We start from the raw sequence: 12,872 nt of genomic DNA on the forward strand, positions 1-12,872 counted from the left end.
CTAAGTCATTCAGGTGAGATCACATCACCAATAAATACAAGTCTCCTTTTGGCCTTCAAGAGATAGGAGCTTAGTATCTGAAGTGAAGCGATGAGCCAAGGGCCCCCATCACAGGGAGCAGGGGGGAGCCCGTGCCTCCCAAGGGCTCCGCAGGAGAATGGAGCAGACCAGTGGAAGAAGAAAGGTCAGGGGACAAGTCTGATGCTGGCACATCTACCTCCAATGTCTTCATTTTTTTCCCCATCACCGCTTTATCTACTTTATCAATTTTGGCAGCCACATTCTTGAAGTTTTTATGAGTAGAGCTGTACCAATCAGAATAGGAACTTAGGGATAATTCGGCTTCCTCCAAACTCTGGACCTCTTCCTCCAGGAATTTTATTTGTTCCTTTGGAAAAAAGAAACAAAATTGGATGGTGAGTTAAAGGCCTGTGCCAGTGCCTTCATGGAAGGAAGCGCGCGGAAGGCGGGGGGCTCTGGCTGGGGAAGCACGCTGGTCTACATGGGGCAGCTGGCGGCCCTCTCACCAGCACTTGGAGAAGGAGGGCCTGGTATCTGGAAGTCAGCTGGGTGGCCTGGCAGCCCAGGCGGCTGCTCACGTGGCGCTCGTCCAGGATCTCCTGGGCTCTGGTTCCCACCTCCTCCACTTCATCTCTGTAGGAGGCGATTTCTTCCTGCCACTTCTGCAAGGGCGCAAAGGGTGCGAGGAAACGATTACTCTTAGGCACCGCTGAGTGAGACAGATGTGTCCGTCTCCTTAGTAGGAAATGATTCCAGGGCATGGTTAGAATTTATTTATTCTGAGATACAATTTTGAAAATGTGTATTCAACTCTCTCAAAAAATTGTATTACAACAATGTCATACAAATTATGACATTCTTGATTTGGGGCACTTTTTTGTATACATTACACTTCAGTTCAAAAAACATAAAATTATATATATATATAACTGTATTAATAGGGGATGATTCTAGTGTATATTTAGATTACATTTATTCTGATATAATTTTGAAAATGTATTTTATATATACGCTTCATTAAAAATACAATTACATGATAGAAGCTGTACACTTTGAGTTTGAGTACTTTTCTGTATATATTACAATTCTGTTCAAAATTTTAAAAGCAGAGTGGCATATTTTTATATCTTCCTTTGTACTTAGATAAATTTTAAACTAGATAAATAATGAAAAAATTCTAAAGGTCTAAGCATTATTTTGATTACATGCATCAAATTTGCACAAAAATCAGAATAAAACTAAATGCCAAGTATTATTTCAATGCACTAAATTGGAACAATTTCAAATCAGAACCATTCAATTAAATGATTGCAATACTGGCATTTCTGTATGTTTACAAAGAAAGGTCATAGGGTATAGGAAAAATATAAATTATTTCATTAAATTATATTTTATTAAAGGCTAATTTAAGATTCTATTCATAATTGCTGTAAGAATGCTCCACTGTGATTTATGTTAACTTTCTTTTCAAGCAGAAGATTTTGCAAAAATATAAACCTTGTACAAAAAAAGAATTTACTAAACATCTTTATGAAACAAACTCTACAAGGCAAATGCTTCTCTGACCGAGACTGGGAATTTGCACTAACTTACCTTCATCTGATGTAACTGTGTCTCCTTGGCTGCCCGGTTAGACTGGCGTCCGGTTCTGAGACTCATTTTCTCCTCCAGCGTTTTTAGCCATTCGTCTACCTGCTGAAACTTTTGCTCCATCAGTCTCAATTTGTTGACTACACTATTGAGCTGAGTTCGGGTCTCAGACAGTCTCTGCTGGTAAGCCTGCCAGTCCTGCCGGAGAGACTCCAAAGCCCGATCCTCCGTCTGGGGGATGCCTGATGGTATCACCTCCTCTCTGGCGTGCAGCGCTGAATTCAAAAGCGCCTGCCCCTCCGCACAGTGAACCTGCAGCTCCTGCCAGGGACAGGAATGGCTGTCACATCTCATTCACGATTTACACCTACACAGGTCATCACGTCTCACCCAAGCCAACTGTGCCATCTTGAACCTCATGTTAGAAAAGAATGATTTTATTCTGTCTTATATAAAACAACCTAACACCAAATATTATTTCCCAAGTCAGGAGAAAGATTTGGAAATATTTCTTATTAAAATAATCAAAACACATGCACACACATGAAAAATGCACAGAGTAATATTTGGCTCAATCTTCTTAGAAACAGTTTGTGAAATTTGACCTTTCAGTTTTTAGGCAAAAGCACTTATGATTAAAGAGCTATTGGTTAAAAGAAAACCCTAGGCCTTTTATGGCTCATAATCTGTTTAAAAGCCTAGGGCTTCTTGCTTGACATTGAATGAAATCAGTGCTACGCTTGTAGTTCAGACAGGAACAATGGACCCTCTTTCTGCTAAGAAAGGAAATTGTGCCAAAGCCTGCTCTAGGGAATGTGTTGGCCAAGAAAAGTTAGCCCAGAGGGTAATGAGAGGTTGAATGATTACAACAGCCAAATGGATGTTTCCAGGGCAAATACATTTTCTTCCGCCAAAGCCTAAGCTCCGGGGATTTACCTTACAAGTTCAGTATGAACCAAGTCTTCAAGAGCATCAACTATAATTTATAAGAAGGAAAAACTCCTATCCTTAACAATATTGACAAAACAATAGTATGCACTTGCATCTCTTATGTTAAAAAAAATGGACATTGATACTTGATCTGATCAACTAAAGTTGAAAGGAACCAAGTCAAAACCCGCCAAGTATATTATAAATACTGACATTTTTAGTCAAAATACATAATGATAAAAATACTTAATATCAGCTGAAACAATTGAAGTTGCTGGTGACTGACTTTTTATCTGCAAAAATAGCAATCTCACATGGTACAAACTAATGGATACATTGTTCCTCAGTTTGATGTCACTTCAAGAATGCTGACTGTGAATGTGTAAATGGAAGAGAACAATATATATGGAGAACTATTAATCAAAACAGCCAAAAACACAAAAATTTTACTCCAAAGTTCTTAAAATTTTTTTAAAGTTAATTTTGTACTTTTAATCTCCTTTAAGTCAGGAGTTGGCAAATTTTTTCAAGGGCTGGATAGTACACATTTTGGGATTTGTGGGCCATACAGTCTCTGCAGCAGCCACTTAACTCTGCCACCGTAGCTCTGAAGTAGCAACAGGTGGTACACAAATGACTGGGTGTGGCTGTGTTCCATTAAAACTTTATTTCAATACAGGCATTGTGGCTCTTGGCAGTCACTTACTGATCTTTACTCTAAGTTATTTATCTCCTCAATATATTCCCCTTTCCATATTTTATAACTGTGTTTGCTATTATACAAATCATCACTGTGTTATATACATTCTTATGTGGCCCATATTTCAAGTATTCATCTTGAAGGAAAAAAATACGGTTCAATAGTTTAAATTCTATTACATTCTATTGGCCTTCAGTTTACACAAAACATTTTGTGAATGTGGTCCACACTGCAGGCTGGCCAACCCCCACACCACTGTGTGTGTCCTGGGATATCACGATCCTAAAGACGGTGTGCTGTGCAGTTGGAACATCACAATTCTTCACTACCTTTATCTGCCACTATCATCTTATCGTCTTTCCAACCTTTGTGATGACTCATAAAGAGACAATGTAATAAGAATTAATGCATGACAAATTGAGAGGTTGAATTAGGTTTGGGCCACATTACTACAGACTGAAGTGAAACATTTTCTCCTGACCCCAACAAGGGAAACATCTGCTGGGGACAAGTAACTTATTGGCCCAGTTCCCACACAGAAGCCTAGAGAGCTCAGCATTTGCTTCTGCCAAGAGTGTCTGGAGTGAAGTGCTGAGCAGGGTTATTTAGCAAAAACAAAGTCAACTCCATTAAAATAAAGTACAACAGCTAAACCCAGCAGACCAGAGTATCCTACTATGCTAACACAGAATGGATGAGATTCCTAAACAAACTATGAGTCTACATTTCTCACTCGGTTACTGTTCCTTGAAGGCAGCAATACTATTTTAATCATTTTTACCTGCGGTGGCCAGCCCAGTGTCTGCGCTGTATTGGGTATTCAATAAATGCTGAGTGAGCAAATAAGTGGTTAGAGCCACTTTCCTGGGTCTGTCATCTCACCCTGAGCTACAGCCTATTACCTGGGCACCAGCAGTCTCTAGCTCCTCTAATCCCTTCTTCTAGGACTCTGACCTGGGCCCTATATCTCCATAATCGAGGTTTTGGTTGAAGCCAGATGGCCCAAAATGGTCCGATGAGTTTGACTTGAAGGAGTATCACATTCTATTGATTCTGGATGCTATGTCCCATATCTAACTGAATCATTTAAGAACCAGTGGGCAGATGGGCCAGTCAACACCATAAATTAGACCACCATAGTATCTGAACAAATTCTTCAAGTCCCAGTCTTGCTGGATTTAAATTACCTACTAAGTGATCTTGACCAGCATATACTACTGAGGTCCCAGAATGCTCTAGATCAGGCCTTACTACAGTTTAATTTAACATGTATCAGCTATGTATAGGATTCAAGGTCATATTAACTTCTCATTGTTTAAAAAGAATAATTCTATATTCAGAATGAAAATTCCTTTGTTTTAAGATAAAACAAACATTACCTGAAGATCCCGCAATGTTGTTTCGTGGGTATGGGTATCACCTTCAAGGACTGAGTATTGCTCCAGCTTTTCTCGTTCTTGCCCCAGCCACACTTCAAATGCCCTGAGGTCTCGCTGATACTCTTGGTGCAGGCGAACTAGTTTCTCAGACTTCGTTACTGCATCCTATTATTAGCATTTAAGATAATTAAGATGGGAGTACAATACTACATGCGGTTTCAATGTACTATAAGAATTCTCTCTTGGGATATCAGAAAAGCATGATTATTAAATCATTGGAATATGGTTTCCTAGAAGAATGAAGATTCAAGATTTATGCAAAAATACAAAAAATAGTATCAGGATTAAAAGAACCTTTAACTATCATTGTGTTGAATTAACTTCCTGATCTCTGAATTTCTTATGAAGTGTAACACTGACATGCCAAAAAAAAAAATGAATTAACTTTACTTGTCATAAAAATACACTGTTGTTTATGAAGAAAACTAAAATTCTTATATTATGCCTTAAGTAAGGATTTGGGCTCACTGTGGATTTATTTTTCCATGTACTTCATCTAAAAAAGAAGGATGTGCTTTGAAAAGTTATTTTTTATTTGTGAGGCCTAAATGAGGGCCTAAATAATATTATTGATGAACAGTTCCTGCTTTAGAGAACTCTTAGTACCAGCCATGCAAAGGCATTTATATATTTTTATTATAAATTTCTAGGAATTTTTAGTTGAGAAATATTTTCTTTCAGTAACTTTCACGAACTAAAATATTTGAAAGTTTTTGTATGGTTTTGCCCGTGGTTTGCCTTAAAGTATTAAATTTACTTTGCTCTCTGCTATATCTTTTCCTTCTATCTGCTTTCACAAATCTGCCATTTCCAAAAATAAAAGAGCCTTTAAGGAAGCACAGCTCCAAACGTCCTGACTTCAGCAGGTGGGTGAGTCTCCAAGGAACACGGTTAAATGTACCTTGGTCCTCTCCTTGATGGTTCTGTATCGCTCCTGTAGATCCTGGAACTCTAACTGGGTGACGTAGTGTTCCGTCATGCCAGCCCCTTTGACTTCAATGGTTTCCAGCAAGCTGCTGTGACTCAGTACTTCTTCATTTAATAACTAGAGAACATTTAAAAAATAATCAAGGAGTTATCCCAAATACCATCATATCAATGATACTGATAATATTAAGGTATTTTGACTGTATACTTGACAAGTGATCTCAGGCTATCTATTTGTAGATAGATAGGTAGGTAGATAGATAGATCAATCCATCTGTATATATGAAAATGTGTGTGTGTGTGTGTGTGTGTGTGTGTGTGTTTTATTGTTGGAATACTACTATCAATAAAGATTTGGGAACATATCCCCAGTATTTATCTAGGTATCTATGTATTTAAAAATCCTCACATCCAGTACTATACTGATATGAGCACTATGACAAATACGCAAAGGGAGAAATACAAAAGGATGTGATTAAAAGAAAGCATTTTTACTTCCTAATGATGAGTATGCTGAAGATATTACAAGTGACCAAATTTTAAATGGTCGGTATCATAAAACATGGATCCTTGTGATTTTCCCGAAAGAGAAAAATTTCACTCACATAATAAAATAGCCACGACAGAAGCTTAGCTTCCGAAGCCATTCGAATTTATGGTACAAGTCCCAAATAGTTTTCTGTGTAAAGCCCTATCTTATCGCCCAGGTAACCACATTTTTGGCGTGACGGTGGCATTCTGAAGAAGCCCGTCAGAGAACGACTGGAATCTGCAACCCAGCCCCCACCTTGGCCTTTCCCAGAGCAGCCATCTTGTCCCGCAGCTCCGCGTACTGCCTCTCTGACTCATCCAGGCTGGCTTCTACGCTGTCCATCCAACTGGAAAACTGTCGGACATCGTCCTGGTAACTCGTCCACTTAGAGAGAGCTCCTTCGAGTTGACTGAAAGGCATTGGAAAGGACAGCGGTCTCTACTAAGAAGCCCTGTCAGTCCAACCCTGGTGTTTTGTCTGCCCTGCCCACTCCACCCACGGGAAGCGCACAGGGAGGCCGGGATGGGGCTGAGCTGGGCGGGGACCCCGAGTGGCCAGGGCTCATCAAATCTGGGTCCCTGGTAAGCACAGCTTCAGGAGGCCAGGGACAGTTAAATGCCAGACAACAGACAGAAAGGGGGACTGGATGTGAGACCTGGAGTCAGGAATCAGGCCCCAGGAGACACAAGCAAAGGCCTTAGGGCACAACCGGGAGAGATTTCTGGAGTGAGGCTTTTGTGGAGCCAAGCAGGACTCTGGGTGGGAAGAGAATCAATTCTTCGCTCTATCAATATGAGCAGGATGTTCAGAGTAGAAGGGAAAAGGAATCAATGAAAGAAAGAAGAAGCGATCAAGAACAAGCATGGTAACTACCTTACATGAGATTTAAAATCAGGGAATTACAGTGGAAAAATAGGGCAACATTTCCTGAATTGGTCCAAGTATTAAAACCTGATTATTTCCCTTACAGATAAATTAACGACTTCCCTCTCTCAATATGGAGATTATATTTTTAACTCTTTGATCATTTGTGCCTGATTTTACTGCCTTGCTCTGGGTGTTCCACCCAGGTGTACCCAGACCACAGCGCTGCACGCAGCACGCCGCCACTTGCACGTCCCACGGCCAGCTCCACACCCTCTAGGCCGGAGGGCAAGCACGGATGCCTCTGCTCTCTCAGCCTCAGGGCTTTGTAGGCAAGAAGGGCCGGGTCTGTTGCCCCTGGGGGCAGCCTGCAATTGCCCTCCTGACTCCTGGGAATTTCTGCTGCCCTATTCTCTGGCAGGGTAACTCCAAGACATCTGTTCTGCCCTGGCTCCCAGCACTGCCCGGCAGGACTCAGTTCCAGCTGCCCACGCGCCTTCCTCATCTCTATTTCCAGGCCCCCCCTACTGCTTTTTCCTGGGGTGATCTCCCAAGGAAACCACTTGGCTTTGACTGATGTATCTTTACATGATGAAACATTTAGCTATCGTTAGACTTTTTAAAGCAGTGAAAATAAAAGCTGAGTGTGTAGTCTTATATTAAACAAGGCATAGTATTGCAAAGAACTTAAGTGCGAGACTGTTCCTGCCAGTTTCTTTGTTCTAATAAGAAAAAAAGTAAAGGGAGGGAAGGAGCATGGAAGAGAGGAAGGAAGGAGTGGGGTGGTGGCGGCAGGGGTTGGCGGGGAGAGAAAGGGCACCTGACCCCAGGAACAGTGTGCTACTGGGTGACCATATTGACCTTTCGGCAATGGCTCCGCAGTAGCGGGCTGCAATCTCTCTTACCTTTTGCAACGGATTGCTGCAGACAAAAGGGAAGCCCACATGTCCTTCACATTCTGCAGCTGCTGCTGGAGAGCAGGGATGCCCTCTGGAGAGGTGCTCTGCAGGACAGACTCCCCTCTGGTCACGACCATTTTCATCTGGATCTCTTTTTCCTGTTTCACTGATAACAGAGCCTATAAAAGGAAATACAGAAGTCTTTTGTCATTTGCATGTGGAACATCTCTGGCTTTTAATATTTCGGAGCTCCCAAAGACTGTAGAATGATAGGCAATTGTGTTGTGCCTTGGATCTCTCAAGGGTGGGAGAGTCACCTGCTGGTGAGTGCCAGTAACCAATCACCTGTCACCGGCTGGCCTCCCAGTGGCCTTGGCTTTGCAGGTCTCGGTTCTTCTCTGAATTCTCTCTCCTTTCCACTGAAAGTTTTATCTTACTGGTTGTTTATAAGAGAAAAATAGACTGTGGTAGAATTTATGAATTCTCAAAAATCACAAGATGGAGAACTTGATAAATGGTAAGGCCTCTGGCCAAAGAAATGTAATTTATTTTATATATTAATATATATTTCAAGTTCTTCATAAGCACTCATCTTTTTTTATTTAAGAAGGAAGTTTTGGTCAAAGTCACAAAACTGGTGCTATCACCTAAGAGGCAAAGCTTCATCTCTCCCCCTAATTTGGACCTGGCCAACCTCTACTGATTCCGCCTCAGCCACCCACTGCCATCCATCTTGGCTGCAGCACGAAGGAGCCGCTGGCGATCTCTCAAACACCATGGTGCTTGTTTATCCTGGCTTTTGCTCACATGGCAGGCTTCTCAAGTATCAGTTTAGGCATCAGACTTCTTGAGAAACCAGCTCTGCCTCTTAACCCCATCCCTCCTGCCTGGTTCTACTCTGTGTGTCTCTAACCATAAGCATAACCCCATCTGCTCTTATTGCCTCTGAGTTTCAGCCTCTGGCATTTGATAATGAAGTCCTTGAGGACAAAGATGATATTTTATTCCTTTCTGCATCCTTGGTATTAGGACAGAGTGACAGTCTCCTAGAAGACACCCAGCATGTGCATGAGAGACGAATGAATGAAGAATCATTATTTTGCTATTAATGGAAACTAGAACTAATATGTTAGGATGGAAAAATTGACTAAATAATATAGACAGGCAAGTACATTGAACAAGATGAAAAATGCTTTGCCCTATAACACATTTCATTGAAATATTTTCTCAGAATAAATGTGTTGGTGATGTGATTTGACACTAGCCTCTTAACCAGCTATCAAGCAAGAAAATGACCACATTTGGGCTGTTAGTTTATTTTTGTGAAGGATTTACGTGTGAACCTGTTCCAAATGACCCAGGATGCTTAGACTTGCGCGCCCTATGCAAATGGAGCATTCTGAGGTTTCCCGTGGTGAGAGTAAGACAGCAACACCAAGTAGGTGCAGACTTAAGGAATTCCGAGAAAAACAAATTCTGTCAATTTGAGATATTTTTCTCAAAACGCCTACCTCCAGCTTGAGCATCCTGCTGTCCAGCAGACTTTTGTCGGATGCGGGGTGACAGTAAGAATCCAGCATGTGAACCGCGTCTGTCATCCAGTCTTGCAGTTCTTTCACCCCGAGAGCGAACTGACTGTGCTCTGCGACGATTCTATCCAGCCTGGACACTTTCTCCTGGAAATGACAGACGTGGGTTCCCAGCTGTCCGTTTCACAGAGACCTCATGGTCTGCAGCTACTCAAACCGTAGAGCTAACCGTTTGTTTCAAATAACGGGGCTGGGCCCTAGGCTCATACGCTGCTCGGGGATGATGCCTGGCTGCAATATCCATGACAAGTGTGAGCTATTCCGAAAGAGTAAAAAGGTGAGACTCACTCCGTCAAAAAGCAGAGAAAGTATCATTTCAATTACAATTACAATTTACAGCCCCCCAACTTAATTGCTATTCTTCTTTATGAATATTATGACTGTTTTTCAGAATCAGTAACACTTGCCTAACCCCTTGTCTGGGACAGCAGTCAAAATTGTCTCTAGCTTTTACATAATCATATTTGGCTCAACAGATGCCACACGACTTACGCTGTTAGCAAGAGATTTTGTAATGTCACTAAAACTTAAAGGCTGGCATCATAGATATGATTTTGTTTATTAATTATGTCATATCCAACACAGTAAAGTTCAGGAGTGAGGTTTTACAGCTCTGAAAGCGTACAAATACCTATTGATAGTTGGTATCTAAATACATACAAAGGAATAAAAAGATGTCCTTGATTTTTAAAATTTTATTTAATCTTTATTGTATTTTTTTCCATTACCATGGAGTCCCTTTATACTCCCCTCCCTGCAGCAATCACCAGGGAATTCAAACCCCATGTGATTTCACTCATATGTGGAAGCTAATGGTCAAACTGAACTAACAAGGAAAATGGGGACAGACTCATAGATGGAGAACAGATGACAGCTAGTGAAGGGGGGAGGTGAGGGGGTAGAAGGATTGAGCTAAAAGGAAAAAGGACTTATGGACATGCCCTTAATTAATTTTAATTTTAGATATGAGCCAGGTTTTCTAAAGACAAAAAAAAGTAACTTATTTTATGTCTATTAGGTTTTTTTCTTTTTATTTTTTGCTTAATCCCTTTATCTTTGTTACTCAGCCCTGCAACCCCCCCCGCCCCGCCACGACAGCTGTCAGTCTGTTCTCTCTCTCTGAGTCTGTTTCTATTCTGTTTGTTAGTTTATTTTGCTCATTAGATTCCCAATATGAGTGATATCATATGGCACTTGTCTTTTCTGACTGGCTTATTTCGCTTAGCACGATGCTTAACTTATTCATAGGAAAAGCATCTGTGTAAACACAGACTATTTACTCCAAGTCTATACAAGTGTGATGTTTTCTTCAGGATCCAAATGAGCAGAACTAGAAGGGAGCCCACACCAAAATAGGGGATGCCAAGTTAAAGAAGACTAAATTACAGGAGGATCCCTACATTCTAAGACCTGAAATGCAGAAGACAAATATAGGGAACATATGCCACAAGCCACATAAAGCTTAAAGTGGGCTTGCCTCACACCATCGGTGTCGTGCCTGCTGAGTGCTCTGAATGAGACCAAGTGGGGTCCCATTTACTTTTTTCTAAGCTGTTAGAAAAGACATTTAATCAGTAAAACAAATCATTGTCACCTTTGCTCTGTGGACTGAACTAAAAAATCTCAATCAACTCACCCTGACCCTTATGGAATGAATATAAAGAATTTAGAGAAATTTTTAAAATGACCCCGAACTTGTTTTATTTATCCCAGTAAAATTTAAACTGCTTTGAATTCAAGTTTTTCTAAAGTAACCTAATCCGAGATTCCTTAGGCCCCAAACTGAATTTTGCCTTATGTTTATGCATTGAGTTTTCGAAATAAAAGCTCCAGAGAACATGCCAATTCAGTACAAAAGGGAATGCTTTGTGCAATAATAGAGATGGGAAGTCCCTTCAGTCTTTGAACCCTCCCTTGCTCTGTTTGGACAACCACATCGAGATGACGCAGCACGAATACTAGACTCAAATTGTGAGGCTGGGAGCAGACTAACAGGCCTTGTTCCCAAGCTGGGGCTGCCAGGCCGACACCCTGCCCAGTCCCACTGGGACTCTAGATGTGTTACATCAGGACCACACTCACACACAGCACATGGCGGGCGTTACCTTCGTTAGATTGCTTAGCGCTAGATACTGAGCAGACAGCTGCGACACTCTGTGCACAAAGCTCCTGCTGGCAGCTTGTCCTTCCCACAGCTGCTGAGCTTTCTCTTTTAGCCTGTGGAGCTGAGGCTCGTAGCAGTTTATTTCCTCAAGGACAGACTGAAAAGCACAAGCAAGTCACCATTAAGAAGCTGGGGAAAAGCACATCGCCAACGAAGCTCTGGTCTGAAGGACAGGGAAACCAACACTGGCGAGCCACAGGTGTGCCCTGAGGCTTTATTATTTCCAAGCTACACACAGTAAGGACTGTAAGACAAAAAAAACAACCAGCTTCAAAGGAAAGCCAGAACACATAAAATCTGTCAGAAATAGGGAGAGGGTACGCTTTGTCTCAAGACAGCGTCGTCTAGTTCCAGGGTGCTCGGCAGGCATCCGGACACATGGCACACACGGGATGGGGATCAAGATGGGGCCATGTGGGCCCAAGGTCTCGTCACCTGCAGCTTCTGCTGTTCTCTCCTCTTGGCTGGCAGGTCATACAGGCGGGTGCTGCTCTCACGCACCGTCTTCTCCGTTTTGCTCAGCCACTCCTGGACAGGCTCAGCGCTCACTTCAAAGTCCTTCATTTGGATCTTCAGATTCTACAAGGTTTCAAATAATATTAGGCATAGAAAAAAATGTTTAACAGCAAGGGCAAAGTCTTTCACTTGGCATTCAGTCTAAGTACTCCCCTCCTCCTTGCTCTGTTCCCAATACTTGGGACCTTCTATCCTTCTCCTTGGTACCGGTATTACTTTTGAACATCCTTTGAGAACTTTTTATGGACATACTTTTTTTTTTATTGTTGTTCGGTTACAGCTGTCACCATATTTCCCCTGTTGCTCTCCCCTGGCCTGTCCAACTGGATCTATTTTTTTTAAAAAAATGAGCTTTTCCCTAATTATCCAACCCATATCAGACTTGGCACCCATTTCTGCCACATTTGTTATTTACAGTCATGCCTCCTAGAGTCACCTCTGAGGGAGATGGATAACAATGGGGATTCTTCGGAAAATAAAAGTGCTTCACAAATGTAAGATACCAAGAAAGCTCCTGGAGTGTTCTACTCACGTTCAAGCTTCATGAGGGCAAGAATTTTGTGATGTTTTATTCTTTGCTATATCCCCAGAGCCTAGAGTAGTCCTTGGAAGATGGAAGGTGCTCAGAAAATATCTGTTGAATAACTCAATAAATTAATAAATTCAAGGCATTTCCATCTCTCTGTTCCTGAAGTCTCGTG

At 41.6% G+C, this 12,872-nt stretch overlaps 1 protein-coding gene across 5 annotated transcripts in view; it reads right to left on the minus strand.

Moving 5' to 3' along the window:
* Positions 1 to 12,872, minus strand: part of SYNE1 (spectrin repeat containing nuclear envelope protein 1) — a 414,665-nt gene that overhangs the window by 195,520 nt on the left and 206,273 nt on the right. For all 5 annotated transcript variants that reach the window (XM_054570132.1, XM_054570129.1, XM_054570128.1 and 2 more), the window contains 10 exons: positions 12,091 to 12,234; positions 11,597 to 11,752; positions 9,414 to 9,578; positions 7,909 to 8,081; positions 6,395 to 6,548; positions 5,582 to 5,725; positions 4,621 to 4,785; positions 1,615 to 1,932; positions 528 to 683; positions 218 to 388 (listed from right to left, as the gene is read on the minus strand). In XM_054570132.1, the coding sequence (XP_054426107.1) occupies positions 218 to 388; positions 528 to 683; positions 1,615 to 1,932; positions 4,621 to 4,785; positions 5,582 to 5,725; positions 6,395 to 6,548; positions 7,909 to 8,081; positions 9,414 to 9,578; positions 11,597 to 11,752; positions 12,091 to 12,234 (1,746 nt within the window). The remainder of the gene's footprint in view (positions 1 to 217; positions 389 to 527; positions 684 to 1,614; positions 1,933 to 4,620; positions 4,786 to 5,581; positions 5,726 to 6,394; positions 6,549 to 7,908; positions 8,082 to 9,413; positions 9,579 to 11,596; positions 11,753 to 12,090; positions 12,235 to 12,872) is intronic.

The sequence above is a fragment of the Pteronotus mesoamericanus genome, unplaced genomic scaffold (genome assembly GCF_021234165.1).
Source record: "Pteronotus mesoamericanus isolate MK-2021 breed Mesoamerican mustached bat unplaced genomic scaffold, CSHL_Meso_final contig_20, whole genome shotgun sequence".
Classification (NCBI taxonomy): domain Eukaryota; kingdom Metazoa; phylum Chordata; class Mammalia; order Chiroptera; family Mormoopidae; genus Pteronotus; species Pteronotus mesoamericanus.